The 20,656-nt window shown below is 37.9% G+C and overlaps 2 protein-coding genes across 3 annotated transcripts; both read right to left on the reverse strand.

The window, feature by feature from the left end:
- Positions 1-212: 212 nt before the first annotated feature.
- Positions 213-9,799, reverse strand: LOC127420037 (negative elongation factor B-like). Its single transcript, XM_051661979.1, has 13 exons — positions 9,547-9,799; positions 9,174-9,334; positions 8,991-9,090; positions 8,679-8,909; positions 8,108-8,293; positions 2,790-2,902; positions 2,583-2,685; positions 2,404-2,499; positions 2,137-2,279; positions 1,936-2,042; positions 1,673-1,814; positions 958-1,066; positions 213-690 (listed from the first exon to the last, which is right to left on the reverse strand). Exons 1-13 carry the CDS (start codon positions 9,646-9,648, stop codon positions 532-534), a joined length of 1,752 nt encoding a protein of 583 aa, XP_051517939.1. The 5' UTR covers positions 9,649-9,799; the 3' UTR covers positions 213-531.
- A 346-nt stretch (positions 9,800-10,145) lies between these two features.
- entpd2a.2 (ectonucleoside triphosphate diphosphohydrolase 2a, tandem duplicate 2) lies at positions 10,146-17,899 on the reverse strand. 2 transcript variants are annotated; one of them, XM_051661991.1, is made up of 9 exons: positions 17,699-17,899; positions 15,150-15,267; positions 14,713-14,863; positions 14,373-14,532; positions 13,534-13,761; positions 13,085-13,348; positions 11,817-11,936; positions 11,269-11,403; positions 10,146-11,094 (listed from the first exon to the last, which is right to left on the reverse strand). In XM_051661991.1, exons 1-9 carry the CDS (start codon positions 17,816-17,818, stop codon positions 10,873-10,875), a joined length of 1,518 nt encoding a protein of 505 aa, XP_051517951.1. In that variant the 5' UTR covers positions 17,819-17,899; the 3' UTR covers positions 10,146-10,872. The 2 variants fall into 2 exon arrangements, with proteins under 2 accessions (XP_051517951.1, XP_051517957.1); XM_051661997.1 differs by lacking the exon at positions 13,534-13,761.
- Positions 17,900-20,656: the final 2,757 nt, after the last annotated feature.

Here is a 20,656-nt window from a genome sequence, read left to right on the forward strand (position 1 = left end):
TTTGGAGTTCTGGTCACCATCACTAGCATTGTATGGAGCAACAGTGCTGAGATGTTCTTCTAAAAATCTTTCTTTGTGTTCTTCAGAAATAAAAAGTCATACACATCTGGGATGGCATGAGGGTAATTGAGAGAATTTTTAATTTTTGGGTGAACTATCCTTTTAAGTGCACCAAAGAAAGCACTCCAACAGCAAAAACTCATACTGTAAAACATTTTCCAACGTATCTTTTTATTTACAAAACATATTTGACCATGATGACTCTGTACATAAGACAGTATATTTTATTTATTCACCAATTAAACAAGACTACATTCTTAAAACAAGCATATAAATTGAAAAGGCCCTTAGCCCACAAAAAGCTTTTAAAATGACCCATATATATAAAGAAAAATCTAAATAAACAAAAGTCACAGTTAAAATAAGGACTGTGTTCAAGTCAACCATTATCCAATTAGACATGTAGTCTATATCCTCCTGGTCTTTAGACTAGATTGCTGCTCTCTAATGGCTGGGGGAGCCCAGTCTCTCTCAGTGTGGGGTAGTGGGTGTGGAGGGATTGGGTGGGACAGTAACAGGGTGAAGGCCTAAATCCAGAGAGGGGGGCTCCTCTGGTTCTGGAGGGCTTTTCTTAGAGGCCTCAAGTTTTTCCTTCAACAGGATGTACAGCTCCTTCAGTGGCTCACTGCTCTGTAATCATGTGTATTAACATTTGGTTACCATAATGTCTCAGCACAACATAATCAGTCAAGAAAGTGACAGAGGAAGCTTGTCATTACGGAACATAATTGGATAAGCTGCCATCTTCACCTTTCAAGTCAGAATATTACTCACACCTACAGAGCTTACCTTTACATGACTCCTGTGTATAATATATAAGATCATGCAATCCTCAGTTTAGTATTCAAGGAGGACAAATGTTTACTAAGCAGTGATGATTTATTTCCTTTAAAATACCTGTTTTGGTGGTTCAAGTGTTTTCATCAGGGTTTCCAAGAAGGATGGCAGCATCTTCTGATGGAGATGGTTGAGTAAGCGAAGACCGTGTCGGTGAACGTTCTCCTTACTGCAAATGAGAACATAATGGAACTGTAGTGAACTGAGCTTTAGCATTAAAGGAATAGTTCACCTAAAAATTATAAACACAGCAATTTTTTGAAGGATGTATGATGTTTGATTGTCCATCCAATGCAAGTCAAAAAGTCAAAAATTACAAGCTCCAAAAAGAACATAAAGGCTGCATAAAGGTAATACATACAACCTGTTCACGGTCAAGCACAAGGAAGTGTAATAAAGCTTCTTTCATGAGCGCACCAAGGAGACAGCAGGTATCAAGATTTATAGAGAAAAATTTGTTAACAATTTGGTCTGTTCACACCCAAAAGTGATCATATCACTTCAGAAGACATGGATTAAACCACTTGAGTATGGATTGCTTTTATGCTGCCTTTATGTCCTTTCCGGAGCTTGAAAGTTTTGGACCCCATTGGCTTGTACTGTATGGACAAACACTATTACATTATATATCCTTCAAAAAACCTACATTTGTGTTTCGCAATGAAAAAGTCAATCGATTAATATTTTTTCAATCACCAAAGTAATTTAATAATGTAACTAATATACGGCTAATATTCCATTACAGCTACATACCGTTACATGTGATGATACACACCTTGAAAAGGAAGAGAGGAGGAAATTATCAAAGACAGCAGTACAAAACTCTTCTGATCCAAATTCATCAGAGAGTAGAGTCAAATGACCAGTGAGAAGATGGAGGAAGATGTCTCCAAACGCCATGTCATTATAGGTATCCACTTTGATTGTGACACACATACAGGACAAGAGATGATCAGTCTCTCGGCAGCTCCACATTCAGTGTCCTTTAAGCCAGTTTCATTATATACAGTATAAATGTTAGAATGTGAAGTGCCTCACCCAGTGCAGGCAGAAGCCTCTGTAGTGCATTCTTATTCCTCTGCTTGGCAATATGAAGCACATAATAAAGACCAATCTCACAAGCCACCCTGTTGTCCTGCAAATACCTATACAAGAGAGAAAGAAAATCCATTTTAGAAATAAGTGAGTTCTTGGAAAAGATTTTGCATTTTTTGCAGTTTTTGCATTGAGATGATGCACCTGGAGAAAGCTTCAGGCAGGGTGGTGGGGTATGTGAGAGAGGTCTTCTCCTCACTGGGAAGTTTCTGCTCCACAGTGAACGTGTAGTCATCTACCACTATAGACATCATGGCAGGTAGAAAGCGTGTTACCACCTCTAAATCCTAACGTTGAAAAAGATCAGTTGCCTTGTGAAATGTACACATGTCATTTTCTTGCACAACACAAACAGCAGTATTTGCATTGGAGTACTGTTTAACACAAAATGTTGGGATTTGATGATCTTACCATACGGGGCTCTTTGAAAACCTGGCTGTCAATCATGTCCCATGCCCCCTGCCCAAGAGAAAGCATCCGCAACAGCAGGAGAAGATCTGGGCTGTCCTGCACATACACATATCACACAGTGATATCACGGCATGGCTAGTACACTAAATAGTATAACACTACAGAGCTGGAGTTCTTACTCTGGGCAGGGCCTCCTGGCTCAACAGTTCCTGAAGGTTCCTCACTGTGCTCAACACTAATGTATTACACGCAAATGGGTCGCAGAGAATCATAGACAAGTCACTGCAAAAAAAAAAAAAAAGGATGGAGTATGTTAATGTAGCAGTTTTACAGTTATAATGGGATTATTGAATACTGCTATTATCCATAGAGATATAATATCATACCCCAACACTTGTTCCTGTCCTTTCCTCACCCCATCTAGGAAGCCTTGTAACTCTCGAGCCCGTTTAGCATCCACAAACTTCTCCCTGATGCAGGCATCCAAACACCAGGAAAACTACAAAGTAAAAGATCAAAATAAATGTAATTTCAAACTGTTATAGTCCACAGTGTGGAAAACACACACTAGATGTTTATACATAAAATGCATCAAAAAGAAGCATGTTTACCCTGAAATGAATTTTGCAATAACATGTTTTCACACGAGTATACTATTTATACATACAGTACTGTACAAACGTCTTAGGAACATAAGATGTTTCACAAAAATATTTGTCTTAAGATGGTTATTTATATCTTCAGCTTTAGTGTGTCAACAGGAAATATCCATTTTATACTCCCAAACATTCCTATTGCAAACAGAATTGAACAGAAGAACAGGGAGCCCTGCAACAAATGGTTTGACCCCCACAGAGCCCCCACTCAACATCGAGTCAGTCTGTAATTACATAAAGAGACAGAAGCAATTGAGACAGCCTAAATAGACAGAACTCTCCAAGAAGCTTAGAACATCCTATCATCCAAACAACCAAGAAAAACTGTGTCCAGGTGTACCTAGAAGAATTGGTGTGGTTTTGAAGGCAAAGGTGGTCACACCAAATATTGCTTTAGCTTTTTTATGTTTACTGGACTTTGTATGACACTATTTGATAAATGAAAACTGTGTATAAAATGTGATCTCAGTGATTTCGACCGTGGCATGACTGTTGGTGCCAGACAGGCTGGTTTGAGTATTTCTGTAACTGCTGATCTCCTGGGATTTTCAACACAACAGTCTCTAGACTTTACTCAGAATGGTGCCAAAAACAAAAAACATCCAGTGAGTGGCAGTTCTGCGGACAGAAACACCTTATTGATGAGAGAGTTCAATGGAGAATAGCCAGACTGGTTGGAGCTGACAGAAAGGCTATGGTAACTCAGATAACCACTCTGTACAATTGTAGTGAGCAGAATAGCGTCTCAGAATGACAACATGTCGAACCTTGAGGCGAATGGGCTACAACAGCAGAAGACCACGTCTGGTACTTTATTAGGACCATAGTGTTCCAAAAGTACTCAGTTAGTGTGTGTATGTATGTGTGTGTGTGTATATATATATATATATATATATATATATATATATATATATATATATATATATATACACACACACACACACACACACACACACACACACACACACACACCACACAGGCGGCCAAAATAATGTACAGAGTTTGCACTTATGGAAAGAAATTGGTACTTTTATTAACCAAAGTGGCATTCAGCTGATCACAATGTATAGTCAGGACATTAATAATGTGAAAAATTACTATTACAATTTGAAAAAAAAAATTTCTTAAACTACTTCAAAGAGTTCTCATCAAAAAATCCTCCATGTGCATCAATGACAGTTTTGCAGATCCTTGGCATTCTAGCTGTCAGTTTGTCCAGATACTCAGGTGACATTTCACCCCACACTTCCTGTAGCACTTGCCATAGATGTGGCTGTCTTGTCAGGCACTTCTCACACACCTTACAGTCTAGCTGATCCCACAAAAGCTCAATGGGGTTAAGATCCATAACACTCTTTTCCAATTATCTGTTGTCCAATGTCAGTTTCTTTGCTCACTCTTTGCAACTTTTCTTTTTATTTTTCTGTTTCAAAAGTGGCTTTTTCTTTGCAATTCTTCCCACAAGGCCTGCAACCCTGAGTCTTCTCTTTACTGTTGTACGTGAAACTGGTGTTGAGCGGGTAGAATTCAATGAAGCTGTCAGTTGAGGACATGTGAGACATCTATTTCTCAAACTAGAGACTCTGATGTACTTATCCTCTTGTTTAGTTGTATCTGGGCCTTCCACATCTCTTTCTGTCCTTGTTAGAGCCAGCTGTCCTTTGTCTTTGAAGACTGTAGTGTACACCTTTGTATGAAATCTTCAGTTTTCTGGCAATTTCAAGCATTTTATAGCCTTCATTCCTCAAAACAATGATTGACTGACAAGTTTCTAGAAAAAGCTGTTTCTTTTTTGCCATTTTTGTCCTATAATATTAACTTTAAGACATGCCAGTCTATTACATAGTTTAGCAACTCAAAAACAAACAGAAAGACAATGTTAAGCTTCATTTAACGAACCAAACAGCTTCCAGCAGTGTTTGATATAATGGCAAGTGATTTTCTAGTACCGAATTAGCAATTTAGCATGATTACTCAAGGATAAGGTATTGGAGTGATGGCTGCTGGAAATGGGGCCTGTCAAAATTTGATCAAAAATGACTTTTTTCAAATAGTGATGGTGCTGTTTTTTCACATCAGTAATGTCCTGACTATATTTGTGATCAGTTGAATGCCACTTTCGTGAATTAAAATAATTTCTTTCCATAAGAGCAAAATCTGTACATTATTCTAAACTGTTGGCCATATATATATATATACACTATATTGCCAAAAGTATTCGCTCACCTGCCTTTAGACGCATATGAACTTAAGTGACATCCCATTCTTAATCCATAGGGTTTAATATGACGTCGGCCCACCCTTTGCAGCTATAACAGCTTCAACTCTTCTGGGAAGGCTTTCCACACGGTTTAGGAGTGTGTTTATGGGAATTTTTGACCATTCTTCCAGAAGTGCATTTGTGAGGTCAGACACTGATGTTGGACGAGAAGGCCTGGCTCGCAGTCTTCGCTCTAATTCATCCCAAATTCATCGGGTTGAGGTCAGGACTCTGTGCAGGCCAGTCAAGTTCTTCCACACCAAACTCGCTCATCCATGTCTTTATGGACCTTGCTTTGTGCACTGGTGCGCAGTCATGTTGGAACAGGAAGGGGCCATCCCCAAACTGTTCCCACAAAGTTGGGAGCATGGAATTGTCCAAAATCTCTTGGTATGCTGAAGCATTCAGAGTTCCTTTCACTGGAACTAAGGGGCCAAGCCCAGCTCCTGAAAACAACCCCACACCATAATCCCCCATCCACCAAACTTCACAGTTGGCACAATTCAGTCAGACAAATACCGTTCTCCTGGCAACCGCCAAACCCAGACTCGTCCATCAGATTGCCAGATGGAGAAGCGTGATCCGTCACTCCAGAGAACACGTCTCCACTGCTCTAGAGTCCAGTGGCGGCGTGCTTTACACCACTGCATCCGACGCTTTGCATTGCACTTGGTGATGTATGGCTTGGATGCAGCTGCTCGGCCATGGAAACCCATTCCATGAAGCTCTCTACGCACTGTTCTTGAGCTAATCTGAACTTTGGAGGTCTGTAGTGATTGACTCTGAAGAAAGTTGGCGACCTCTGCGCACTATGCGCCTCAGCATCCGCTGACCCTGCTCTGTCATTTTACGTGGCCTACCACTTCGTGGCTGAGTTGCTGTCATTCCCAATCGTTTCCACTTTGTTATAATACCACTGACAGTTGACTGTGGAATATTTAGTAGCGAGGAAATTTCATGACTGGACTTGTTGCTCAGGTGGCATCCTATCACAGTACCACGCTGGAATTCACTGAGCTCCTGAGAGCGGCCCATTCTTTCACAAATGTTTGTAGAAGCAGTCTGCGTGCCTAGGTGCTTCATTTTATACACTTGTGGCCATGGAAGTGAATGGAACACCTGAATTCAATTATTTGGATGGGTGAGCGAATACTTTTGGCAATATAGTGTATATATATATATATATATATTAGAGCTGTCAGAATGAACGCGTTAACGCATGCGATTAAATTGCGAATCATTTTTCTTAATCGCGATTAACGCATTTACTATTAATACAGTTGACTATTACGCTCTCTCCTATGATAGAGCCGCGGAGGTTTTTATCTCAGTAAATGAAAGAATCTCTGACAGCACTTCCCTGTCAGTGATAAAATGGAGAAAGACCTCTTAACACTATTTGATGTACAAAACAAGCCCAGATGGGACTTCTGATAGAAATCAAGTATTTTTCAGCCTATGTAAGGCAGGTTTTAATTACCACAGAAGCACGCCAAGTCTTAACTATCACCAAAACGCAGAATGAGACGTTTTTGTTTGCAAGTGCTTTTCATGGTTAGTTCAAAGTGCCACTCGACACTGGCGCTCTGATGCAAATCATGAATGCAGCGTCACGACTGCTGAAACAAAGCGGATAGCCACAGCCTATCGGCAGATTAATATTGTGGAGGATGAGAGGGCCTGGGTAGCTCAGTGGTAAAGACACTGTCTACCACCCCTGGTGTTCGCTAGTTCTAGAATCCCAGGGCATGCTGACTGACTCCAGCCAGGTCTCCTAAGCAACCAAACTGGCCTGGTTGCTAGGGAGGGTAGAGTCATATGGGGTAACCTCCTTGTGATCGCTATAATGTGGTTCGTTCCTGGTGGGGCGCATGGTGAGTTGAGCGTGGATGCCGCGGTGGATGGCGTGAAGCTTCCACACGCGCTATGGCTCTGTGGCAACAAGCTCAACAAGCCACGTGACGATCGGGTTGACGATCTCAGACGCGGAGATTCGTCCTCTGTCACCCGGACTGAGGCGAATCGCTACGTGACCACGAGGACTTAAAAACACAATGGAAATTGGCCATTCCAAATTGGGAGAAAAAGGGGAAAAAATCCAAAAAAAAATTAAAATAAAATAAAATTGTGGAGGATGAGACTTTAAGAGATTTAATGCCCATTGCAATGAATATGCAAACTATGTGGAGACTAGTTTTTTCAATTAATCAACCTGCCACTTTGGGAAACGTTTAATGTTACTTCAATTGGTGATATTTTAGTGCACTTTTACATTGTGGAAGGCTTTATTTGGAAAATGTTAATAAAGTGTTATATTGATACATATTGATTTGTTTTCTTTCCTAAGATGGAAATAAATGAATTTTGACAAGAATATGAGTATGTATAGTGTCAAATTTCAGCACTTTTCAAATCTGCAATTAACTACAAATAATTATGCAATTAAAAAATGTTATCAACTGACATCACTAATATATATATATTATCTATCTATATATATCTATATAGATATAGTGGTCGGTGCGGGCCAGTAAAAATGTTGGCAGGGCAAGAATCTGAACTACAGGCCCGACTGGGCTTGCAGAAAAAAAATCTTATTGTTGAGCCCTTTGTTATTTTGTACAGTTTATACAAACAGTCATTTCAAGCCTGTTTTTTGAAGTCTGTTCAGAGCATAAAAGGATTGTTTCAAGGTTTCACTTCTAGCTTACAAAATGTCAGGAGAGCTCCTCGGAGGGAGCTATTATACACAATTTGTACTGGTAAAGCTGGGAAACTGATTCCACACCTTGTGGCAGGGGTCCACTGAACAGATCTCGCTGATGTCCAGATCATGAAGGGACATGAGCAGCTCAGCACGCAGGGTGCAGTAGTGCACGTTACGTGTCCGAAGGAACAGAGTCCGCAGAAACTGAAGTACCATATCATAGAGCTTCACATTCTTCCCAATCATCTGAGTCAGCTTCAGCACTACCTGTTGAAAAATAACAATGTTTCATGGTAAACATATAGATGCAATAGGAGGATAGAGGAGTTGTTTGTCGTGTCTCTCGCTCTCGGTGGGGCACGTGGTAAGTTGTGCGTGGATGCTACGGAGAATAGTGTGAAGCCTCCACACGCGCTATGTCTCCACGGTAACGCGCTCAACAAGATAAGATGCGCGGATTGACTGTCTCAGACACGGAGGCAACTGAGATTCATCCTCTGCCACCTGGATTGAGGCGAGTCACTACGCCACCATGAGGACTTAGAGCGCATTGGGCATTCCAAATTGGGGAGGAAATTAAAAAAAAAAAACATTTAAAAAGAGAGAGATATGTACTTACACTGAATTGACTAATATTGTCTTTGAAACTCACCTCGCCCTGCCGGCGTGTTTTGGGAGAAGGACTAAAAAAGTTGTGTAGGATGGACAGATCACTGCTGAACAGAGCCGCTTCCTTCTCCACAATATACTGCTTCAACAAAGGAGACACTTCATCTCCAAACAGAGCCTGATTGTCCTGCCAAATCTGCCTTTTCACCTCCACCGCACAGACTTTGTAGAGCTCTTTATCAGCCATCACCTGCTTCAGCTTCTTCTCAGGCACCTGCATGAGAATCCAAATATAAATGAATAATTTTCACCTGAATAATACTGTGAGTGCATGTTGAACACGTTGCCGCAATACCTTTGGCAAATGTTTCAGCACTTGCATGACAACAGGCTGTATGGATGGCATCTTCACCAATGGAAAGCTTTTCTCCAGAAGTTCTTCCAGCTTGACATATCTGTGTTATATTAGGGGAAACATTAACATGTTGCATGATCCGCCAAGCAAAGTAAATGGTTGCAAATTTAACTTTTCTTTCACCTGTCTTCATCTTTGCCATCTGCAATGGTGGCAACGCGCTCCATCAGTTTCTCTCGAAGCTCATCAAACACAGACTGATGAAACTCCAGTCGCGGAGTGCCGTGAAGATCCAGGAAAGGCAAAGCAGACTGTAGGGTTGGCAACAATATGCCATTTTCCATCTGTAAGTCACAACACAGTTATAATGAATGAACACACGACGAGGTAGGTCTGTGAACGCTTTACACATAAAGTGACAAAACGATGGCGTTCATCGCTCAACACATCGCATAATCGCTGGCTATATTCCTGTTTCTACGTAACTCATTACATCTGATGCATGACATTTGTACTATTGTGTTTGAAAAGTGCTTAAATTATTTTATTTTTTTACCTGAAACTGGTCGATGGCTTTCAGAGGTTCTGTACAGTTAGTGAGAGTTTCTTTCAGATCTTCTCCATTGGATATTCCAAGCTCAGGTAACCCGGCGAACATTTTGAGACGCCTCTCTACTCGTAAAGGACTTTTAAAAGTAACTGAAATGCATTGACTGTGGAACGTGATTAATGTTGGTTATATTTGCATTGTGCGTTGTTGTCTGTATTTGCACACGTCCTAACTGTGCAACATCGTTAACAGACTCTTGTTTCTGATACATAGTGAAAGGTTCCGCTTCAGAAATGTTCCTACATGTTGATGGCTTGACGTGTACGCATGACTTTCCAACGGTGCAAACCGATAAATAAATACATAAATAACTAAATACATACATACATACATACATACATACATAAATAAGTAAATAAATTGGGTACAGCGGGGCTAAAGTAACACAAACTGTTGCTTACAAAGTGTATTAAGATTGAAAAAATATTTTTTTTTTATTAATATTGATAGAGAATCATAATGTGTGTCAAGCAAAATAATAACGGAAGATTGTATGGATTAAAAGTTTCTAAAAAAAAAAAAAAAAAAAAAAAAAAAAAGGGGGCGAGGGATCCTTTGCCACACTCGGGGTAAAAGTCCCCCGCATTTAGGGTAAAAGGCCCCCAGGGGGGTTAAAGTGATATCTTGTAAGGAACAAAAGTTATAGTCCAAAATGTGTAAACTTCTTAGACAAATACTTTGAGACACTGAGATGCTTTTTTGAGTAACAAATTAAGGTAAAGCTTATTTTAAATTACTTCAGAAAATGGTTAACCATTTCCTGTTCATTTCAATCACAAATTGAAAAATCTCAAGTATTCTATAAACAAATGAATCCCCATTGGGACTGGATCAGTCAGTGTGAGCCCACTTTAAACATTCTTCATAACAAATCTATTTGACCCCAAATACTATCCTTTCACTTATTGGACAGTTATTAAAAATCTTTGTATTTAATCACCTTGAATAAAACTGAAAATTTCAAATAAGTATTTAGTGCATTAACCTTGAGAGTTTACACGGCACACAAATGATCTCTAACATAATTAAGCATTTAGAAAGGAACTTATCCTTTAAAAAAGTAACAAATGCAGGCCTAATAAAATCATGGCATGTTCTAAGCAATACAAACATACACAGTAGATGGTACAATACAAAAATGATTTTTGAAAGACAGTACAAAAGTGTACATCTTTACACATACTTCTGGTGCATTCTCATGATTTCAGTCTGTTGTAAAAAGATTATCTGAAGAGGTAGCCCAACCATTCTTGCAAAGGACAGACAAATTATTTAGCATAATGATAGAGGGGAACAATTTAATTTAGTGCTATTCTTGTGGTAGGTTCGCAGCAGAAAAAAAATAGCCACAATGAGAAACACACAAAAGAGGAAGATCGCAGCACGCCAGGCTTCTGGGCGCAGTGCTTTTCTGAGTGACATTTTTTCGGCAGGCAGCAAGTTGCTAAGACTTAACATGTAGCCAAGTGACCAGCCCACAGAGGTGTCTTCAGCCTGCAAACCAGAGTAATAGGACTCGTACGAAATCATATGAAATAGCCAACTCGTAAAATATGTATGAATTTTCATGAGATTGGGTTGGACACTGTCTTGACAGAATGTAAGAACTTGAAGTTCATTTATCCACTAATCTAAGAACTGCATAGACCTTTCCAGCTAATGGCTTACTTTTTCCTGAAAGGAGATCTGTGGGAAGGAAAGCTCATTGAAGCCATAACCACTGATCAGGAGCATCTGCATAAAGACAGAGTCTGCACAGTAGTCCTTCAAATGGTTCCTCTCATCTGGAAACTTACTGGTTATCTAGAGAGGGGGAGTGAGAGAGAAAGACAAACAGAGATAGAGAGTTACTTTGATGAACTGTATTTTTTCAGTTGCAATAACTTATCTCATTAATTCTCTTTCCTGGGGGAATATCTCAAATGTAATCACATATAGGTTTAATTAAAAACTATTTTTTACGAATGATCTCATCATTCAAGTCTGGGGAAATACAAACTTTAAAGTGTTAGATTAAATTTGAACTACTATAACATCTTAAATATTGCATCACTTGAAAAGCAAAGTGTGCATATTAATTATCTTCTTCATACAGGATAAATGCAAGTACTCTTTATTCAAGACCTGAGAATCTTATATCCTGTGGTCGACTGCTGAGATACAAATTAATTCAACTTAGAGTTGCAGGGCTCAAAATTAGTTCAGCAGGGTGGTACCTCCAGAAAGCTCATGTTGCAGACATTGCGCACAGCATCCTCTAACTGTGCTGGGGAAGAGATGGTGATGCCTGAAGCTTTCTGAATGAAGGAATAAGTGTAGAAGAATGCAGAAAATGCCTGTACAGAGAGAGAGAGATTACATCATCATAATTATGGCATATGCAAAGTGCCCCCCATAATGAAGACATTAAAGAGATGTTATTTTTAATTTATTGACAGTCTATCACATCTGTGGCACCTGTTACTTTAATGTTCCTAAGGAACAGTGCTGGGTAGATTACTTTGGAATTGTAATCCAGTACTGGTTACAAATTACATGGCTAAAATTGTAATCAATTATGAAATACCTTAGATTACTGTTTGTATGTAATCTAATCTGATTACTTTCAGATTACTTTTGGATTATTTCTGACCTAACATTTTGACGTCCTATACAATTGAATAGGATAATCTTGTACCATTTTAAAATAATGTTGCTTAAATGCATTAAAGAAAACTTAATGAATGAATCAAAAAAGATTTTTAGTGTTTTACTCACTATTTGTCTGTTATGAGAATGATGAGAATAATTCACACCATCAACATTCGTATTTAGAAGAAGATTTACATGCATTTTCTGAGAGAGTTTCTAGGATTATGGACTGGTTATCCGGGGCTTGTTTAACAAATTTGGTCTTTCTCCAGCAATTTCAGCATTGCAAGCACCATCCATGTGAGGTAACAGATCAGGGCAATTATATTTGTCAATCAATGTCACAATGTTTCAAAAGTTATTGCAAATTCACATTGACGTACATTTTTGAAGCCAAGTACAAAAGCAGTTTGCGAAACAAACTTTACCATGCTAACGCAGTCGGTTTGTCATTTATATATGGATTTGATTGTGAATCTGAAATGACATGTATTCAGGCCTGTGTGTGCAATCCTACAACCTTCCCCTCTCTTCCGAAAACGCTCAAAGATTTACCAAACGTATATCAGAGGTAGGCTTATTTAGAATAAAACATTTAAAAAATAAATAAGGAAATCAAAATATGAACAGTTTACCGCCATTGCCTGATTAATAAATAATTTTGTTATTCATACAAAAGTAACTGTAATCTGATTACGAATATTATAAAATGCAATGTGATCTGATATCTAGTACTTGCTTTTTGTAATTTGATTATGTAATCCAGATTACATATAATCCGTTACCTCCCAGCACTGCTAGGAAACATAAAACAAAATAACTGTTCTATGTAAAGCAAAATAGAAACTCCTACCATAAAATTTCCTGTAATGTTGGGCTGGAAGTTTCCATCGAAAGAACATTTGGAATAAGAACAGTTATTAAAAGAGAAAAGACAAGAAATGTTTCCCAGACATTGATTGTAGTTTCCAGTGCCTTTTATATGCAGGAGGTCACCAGAGTTATAGGGCATTTGTCTTTTAATGCATGGAGTATCAAACACACTGCCTAGTTTTATGGAGTCATTGTAACCTGCAGGATAGCAGGGGTGTACAATAGAGCTGTCTGATCCCTGAGTCTGTAACACACATAAAGAAAGCCAAAACATCAGCTACATGTATTAATAGTACTTATATATAAATTGAGAATTTACAGCTTCTATGTCAATTGTAACCCTAGCATTCACAGATACATCAGGCAAATAGATTGTTTGAACAGAAATTATTCAGTCTAAAGTTTTGATATTCAGGTAGCACACTTAACCGTCATCAGATGTGCCAGTAGTCTGAGTAAGACCTGGTCTCTTCCATAGCACAGAAAACTCTGAGTATAAATCTGATAGTCTCGCCCATATAACTGAAGTGTCATTAGGCTGTCCTTGTTCTCCACTGTTTGTTTAGTCACAAAGGTGATCTGAGTTGAAGCTCCACCTAAGTCTAGTGCACCAACCATCTTTTTACCAGGGGACAGCCACTGACCCACAAAACCATACTAAAGAAATAGAGGATGAAAAAGGGACAGGGAAAGTAAAAATGGGGTGGTGGCAAGTAACAGATCATTATTAAAAGTTCACATAGTAATTTTTTTCCTCATTTAAAAAGTTTGACTTCTAAAAAAATGAATAGTAATTTTGAAACATCTATTAGATGAAGAGTTCAGTCATATCAATAACCTTATAAAAGCTCTTATATTCTACATGGGGCAGGGGAGTTCATGCTTATGGGGGCAGCCATGTTAGCATCACATGACCAGCCGAATACTACTTGCTTAATCTCAGTAACTGGCCTGTTATTGGACACTTTCATTCATGGATTTAATTAATTCTGGCTTACTGTGCATAGTGAATTTCTACAATGGTACTGGTAACTGAAAACTACTTTGTTTGAATGATGCAGCATCCAGGCCACTAGGTGTCAGTGTAAACCAATGTAAGACAATTTGACATGCTTAAAAAAATTACTGAGTGCACCTTTAAAGGGAATTCAGACATTCTGAATTAAATCTACAATCATATTGCCTAATAAATCTTTAAATAAGTCTCTAAATTTGCTATCTATGCATTTAAAACAAACAACAACAACAACAAAAACTCTAGCCCTAACCTTGATATAGTTCTCCAGCAGATAGTTGACTGTGACCCATCCATATGCCCCCTCCTCTTGACCACTTAAGATAGTGGCCCCTTTGAAGCTGAATGGGTAGGTCTTCAATTTGTCTCCCACTTCTTTCAAAATCTCATCTGACTCTTTGGGTCTAGAAATACTGTGATATGATACAAGTGTAGGTTTGTTATCTCCGAGTCCATGTATCAACATTTGACATGAAACAGACAACTCAGTGTTAAAAAGTTGTGGAGCGACCATTGTCAAATGAGGATAGGACATATTTTTCAGTAATAATCAGCTCATTCAGTGTTTATGGGAATAGAGCCTTTTGACTCACTTGAGTAGTCTCATGCCTGCTGTAGCCCCAAGATACAAAGGGGTGAGTTCTTGTCTAGACTTTGGAATGTCCTGTATGGCCTGTTCCATACATTCCTCAAGGCTATGGGCCGCTCCTCCTCTGTTACCTGCATAATTGGAGATTCCTCCTCCTGGATAGCAAGAGATATAAAAATATACCAAGAGAATGGAGAGGTGATAGGAAATCAGTGGAAAGAGAGGGAGAATGGGACCAGGACACGACTTAGGCAATTTAACAAATAGGTGACTTTTGAGGAATGTGATACAGGGTCAGGGTCATTTGTTTCAAAAAAATAAAAATAAAAAATTCAAATTCAAAGTAAACCCAGAATAATGCACACATACAGTATGTTAGTAATATCTCACACTTTTTGTCTACCCCCTTTTTTTCCCCCTCTGTCTCCCTGACCTACTTACCCTGCACATGGCACTCGCTATGTTGACTGACAATGCCAGTTCCATTGTGCTTGTCCGCTGGCCATTTGTAGATGTACATGGCAGTATGGGAGGATCCAGCATCCAAGACTATTCCATACTGTAATCAAACACAATGGAGACTCATAAAGGAAGAAGCAAAAATTGAGGCTGGCTAAAATACAATGTTATGCATACCAGACAACTATTGTCACCCATATTTTATTAGCTGTGTGCATTGCATTTATTAACAGGCAGTGTGTACCACAAGATACATACTCTTTAGTTTGTTATAGGGGGTATGAGAAAGAGTTTCTCACCCAATCTCAGACAAAAAGTCAGACTGACCTAAAATCAACATGGCCGCCCATGGTTCAGGACATGCTGACTTTGTGATAATTAATTATATATTAATATTACTTTTCTTCAGTAAAAAACAAACAAACAATAAAACTGGAAATATTAATCATGAACATTTTCTTAAGATGCGGAGGGAGATTAAGTTAGATGTTGTTCATGCTGTTATTTAGCACATTTTGAAGTGTTTGTATCCCTTGAGATACATATGATTGAGGGAAGAAAAAGGGTTAATCCACAATATTACACATACACATTTATTACACTAACATATGTCATACATGCAACCTTAAAACTAAACTTTCTCAGTTTTGTTACACACACACACACACACACGTATGATATGTTTTAAAATAAGAGGGGAATCAGAAACACATATTTTTTTTGCGTTAAAAAAACACAGAAATATTGATGACTTTGACTTTTTTGTACCTTAATGGGGCAACGTATCCTGGGAGATTCAACTCATAAAATCCAAAATATATCAAATATGTCAAAAATTCCTTTGGATATGTTTTACTAAAGTCCAAATGATATAAACAGTGACATGAAATTATTTTTTGCTGATCATTTTCCACTCTTGCCTGTTTAAGGCTTCAACACACTGTTTTCCTTAAGTAAATTACTATTACTACTAATATATATACAGTGGCGGACAAAATTTTGGAATAATGTACAGATTTTGCTGTTTTGGAAAGAAATTGGTACATTAATTCACCAAAGTGGCATTCAGCTGATCACAAAGTATTGTCAGCACATTACTGATATAAAAAAACAGCACCATCACTATTTGAAAAAAGTCTTTTTGATCAAATCTAGACAGGCCCCTTTCCAGCAGCCATCACTCCAACACCTTATCCTTGAGTAATCATGATAAACTGCTAATTTGGTACTAGAAAATCACTCGCCATTATATCAAACACAGTTGAAAGCTATTTGGTTCATTAAATGAAGCTTAACATTGTCTTTGTGTTTGTTTTTGAGTTGCCACAGTATGCAATAGACTGGCATGTCTTAAGGTTAATATTAGGACAAAAATGGCAAAAAAGAAACAGCTTTCTCTAGAAACTCGTCAGTCAATCATTGTTTTGAGGAATGAAGGCTATACACTGCTTGAAATTGCCAAAAAACTGAAGATTTCATACAAAGGTGTACACTACAGTCTTCAAAGACAAAGGACAGCTGGCTCTAACAAGGACAGAAAGAGATGTGGAAGGCCAGATATACAAACAAACAAGAGGATAATTACATCAGAGTCTCTAGTTTGAGAAATAGATGTCTCACATGTCCTCAGCTGACAGCTTCATTGAATTCTACCTGCTCAACACCAGTTTCATGTACAACAGTAAAGAGAAGACTCAGGGGTACAGGCCTTATGGGAAGAATTGCAAAGAAAAAGCAGAAAAACTAAAAGAATATTTTAGAGTGGGCAAAGAAACGCAGACATTTGACAACAGATAATTGAAAAGAGTGTTATGGATCTTAACCCCATTGAGCTTTTGTGGGATCAGCTAGACTGTAAGGTGTGTGAGAAGTGCCCGACAAGACAGCCACATCTATGGCAAGTGCTACAGGAAATGTGGGGTGAAATGTCACCTGAGTATCTGGACAAACTGACAGCTAGAATGCCAAGGATCTGCAAAGCTGTCATTGCTGCACGTGGAGGAGTTTTAAATGAGAACTCTTTGAAGTAATTTAAGAAGTTCTGAATTTTTTTTCAAATTGTAATAGTAATTTTTCATGCTATTATTTTCTGGACTATATGTTGTGATCAGTTAGTTGAATGCCACTTTGGTGAATAAAAATACCAATTTCTTTCCATAAGAGAAAAATCTGTACATTATTCCAAACTTTTGGCTGCCAGTGTGTGTGTGTGTGTGTGTGTGTGTGTATATATATTAACATTATGTTGCTTGAAATTAGAGCCTTTACAAGAATCTGCCTAATGCTCAAGAATTCATTGTTGTCATTGCTGCAGGAGCAAGATTCAAAAGCAGCAGGTCGTTTGAGCTGCCAGTTGAGATTCAGTAGCTAAATTTAATGACCTGCCCATGCCAGCAATCTTGCTGGATGAATCAAAGGATAACTGAAACATTCTGTTGCTGGACACTCTTTTTTTTTTTTTTGGTCTTTGTTTTAGATGTTTATCCTATTTAACCTTTATGAACATTTATGAACTTCCAAAATGTTCTTACCATGAATTGTGCTGGTTCTTTGATATCTTCAGTGTTGATGGCGAGCAGAAGAATGCCTATAAATGAAAGAAACAAAGTTGCCGTAACTGTAAATATTTGGCATTGCAGTTGGTTACCCATTGCACTGTAATCTGTTGTAAGCCAAAAACAGCGACAACATGCATTGGCAAGCCAGATAATATAGTGAAGGTAACACAGTTGGAAAACCGCCTGTTGACTGTGCCTTTCAACTCTTGGACTTCTAAAAATCTACTGACATTTGACGCTTTTACATTAAAGTAAACCAACCTGCCAGACCTGCTCAGGCATGCAAACAATCTGAATCAAGAACTAAATGAAGACTATGCACTGCCTGACAGTGGTATACTTACTGTGAATTTCTATTTAGGCAATGATTTTTCTTTTTTTTTTTTTTTTTTGTGTGCTGATGTTAAAGGGATAGTTAATTCAAAAATGAAAATTCTCTCATCTTTTACTTATCCTAATAATGCCATCCCTGATGTGTATGACTTACTTTCTTCTGCTGAACACAAACAAAGATTTTTGGAGGAATATCTCAGCTCTGTAGGTCCATACAATGCAAGTGAATAGTGACCAAACATTTTAAAGCCCCAAAAGGCCATAAAGGCAGCATAAAAGTTCTCCGTAAGACTGGAGACCACTGGAGTCTTATAGATTACTTTTATGCTGCCTTTATGTGCATTTTGGAGCTTCAAATTTTGGTACCCATTCACTTTCATATAGCCTCACAAAAATGCTATTATAATATCTTTATTCGAGGTCCAAGTAACACAGCTGCTGGAACACTATTGTTTTTGTTTTGATTTTCTTCCTGTTATATTACTTTTTATGGCCTGATATTATATTTGTCAGAGACATTTTATTTATATAATGACACTGTAGTAGGAGGTAACAGCTGGGTCCTCAGTATGTGTATTGAAGAATAAAACTCAGAGTCAGGTTTTGCAATAATCAAATGAGAGAGTTTACTCTGATTGTTCTCTGCAGGTTCAATAGGCATCATTAGTCGATGAAATACAAACAGGAAGTCGAAGTGAAGTTTTACAAACTTTCCAAAGCAATTATAATCATATGCAGATTACATGAAGGGTGTCAGCGTACCACAATTTCTAGCATTCTGGTAGGTCAGCTACTTCAAACATAATAAAATATTACAAATATGGACTGTTTCCGTCTTCATGCAAACAATAATTGTTAGCCACAACATGAATCCTTGGTTGAGACAAACTTATGATCAGATATCAGAGGTTAGCTATCAGTTATGGCTACTCCTTATTTCTTTACATCAAAGGGGTACCAAGGAGAGCAATTAAAATCCTTGGAAGTTGTTTTCGACTATGGCAGTCATATTTGAGAGGGCACAATAGCCATAAATAATTCAGAGACATAAGTTATCTAGACATTCAATGTATCAGTCTTATCTTCTCCGGAGGAATAGAGGCCTTCTCCTAAAACTTGCTGGAATGTCGGGCCTCATCATCTGTGGAACATTAGGACAGAGCACAGAGAGAAAACACAGAAAACATACACAAGGCCAAATGAAACACAGTATTATATCACATTCAAGAAACTAAAATCTCTCTCTCTCATACAATTAATAATGATTGAATAAAATAGAATCAAACAGTTATAGAATAGTTGATTAATTATATAATAATTATAACAGATACATATGTTTGTGAATAAATACAAGATACAGTAAATTCATATTCTCCAAAAGCTGGGCTAAATGAGTAATTCAGACCCTCAGTCACTTCCCAGATTGCACCTTATAGTAACAGAAAAAAATGATTAATTAAAGAGAATTGATTAATATAATAAAAATAAGTGAGGACGATAAAAGATAAGGTATAACTTTACCAAACTTGGTGGTCCCAAATGCCACCACTACTCAGCCATGCAAACATTCAGTATATCCATCTGACACTATATGGCACTATAACAAGTTAATTATTTTTAGGAATTATTTTGAATTTTACCAAATATTTTTTTAAATAATGTCAAGATGTTAAAAAATGTTTACCCTCAGCTTTTATGGGTGAAAACTGAAATGAACTGAAAATATTAACTATTTGTAAACATTTTTTGAGAATGACCCAAAATTGGCTGCCAACTGCCAGTCAAATTTATCAGCCGCCAATTTCAACTGTGTAAGGTGCACTTTCTATGCTGTCCCAAAAGGGGATGCTATAATAAAACTTCTAACTCCAAATGTTTGATCAAGGACTAACATTTGTTTTTTGTTTTTTTCTTATTTTTGTAACTATGCTAAATGGAAAGAATATGAACAACAATTACTGCCCACAACTGCCCACTTAATTTCAACAGCCATGCATTATATGTGAATCATGAAGGATGTTTCCTCAGCATTGCCTGTATCCCCATTCCCTGAGGACGATGGATTCCTTTCTTACAATAATTGATCATTATTATATCAAATTTAAAGACAATCTTAGGGAGTTTTTCATTGCCATCTTTGCATGACTTGCTCACTGGGGTTAAAAAGCTGAAGGTTTCTGGTGCATAAATATTGTTTCAATGAAAATCACTTGCATACTACAAATCAGAGTGGGAATGTTCACAAAGAATTGGAAGCATGCAACAAAATTACGGACACTCACCTACATAGTGAACTACATAAGGAATAGGTAGCGATTTCAGACACACCTAGTAGTTTCTCAACCAAGTTCCTTGTATACTTTGCATAAAGCCCTCTTGAAGTAGTCAGTATGATATTAGACTGTGTTTCTAATGGAAACTGCAGCTGAAATGAGGTAGGAACCTTAAAATCAACTGTCCATAAAAACATTAAAATGGTAGTTTATTTTCATCTTTCATCTTTTTTTTCCTTTTTTTTTTAAAGAATGAAAGTAAATGGTGACTGAGGCTTTCATTCTGCCTAACATCTTCTGTGCTTCACAGAGAGAGAGAGAAAAG

This window comes from Myxocyprinus asiaticus, chromosome 3 (assembly GCF_019703515.2).
Source record: "Myxocyprinus asiaticus isolate MX2 ecotype Aquarium Trade chromosome 3, UBuf_Myxa_2, whole genome shotgun sequence".
Lineage (NCBI taxonomy): Eukaryota > Metazoa > Chordata > Actinopteri > Cypriniformes > Catostomidae > Myxocyprinus > Myxocyprinus asiaticus.

Bases quoted from the DNA above. Each gene is read 5' to 3' on its own strand.
- LOC127420037 (XM_051661979.1), bottom strand. From the start codon at position 9,648: ATGTTCGCCGGGTTACCTGAGCTTGGAATATCCAATGGAGAAGATCTG. The intron at 8,910-8,990 runs GTATTGCGGCAA...ATTCTCATGCAG, and splicing joins TGCTGAAACATTTGCCAAAG to GTGCCTGAGAAGAAGCTGAA. The intron at 2,686-2,789 runs GTATGATATTAT...TTTTTTTTGCAG, and splicing joins GGACAGGAACAAGTGTTGGG to TGACTTGTCTATGATTCTCT.
- entpd2a.2 (XM_051661991.1), bottom strand. From the start codon at position 17,818: ATGGGTAACCAACTGCAATGCCAAATATTTACAGTTACGGCAACTTTG. The intron at 15,268-17,698 runs GTAAGAACATTT...GTTTGATTACAG, and splicing joins AAGAACCAGCACAATTCATG to TATGGAATAGTCTTGGATGC. The intron at 11,095-11,268 runs GTAAGCCATTAG...TCTGGTTTGCAG, and splicing joins AGATCTCCTTTCAGGAAAAA to GCTGAAGACACCTCTGTGGG.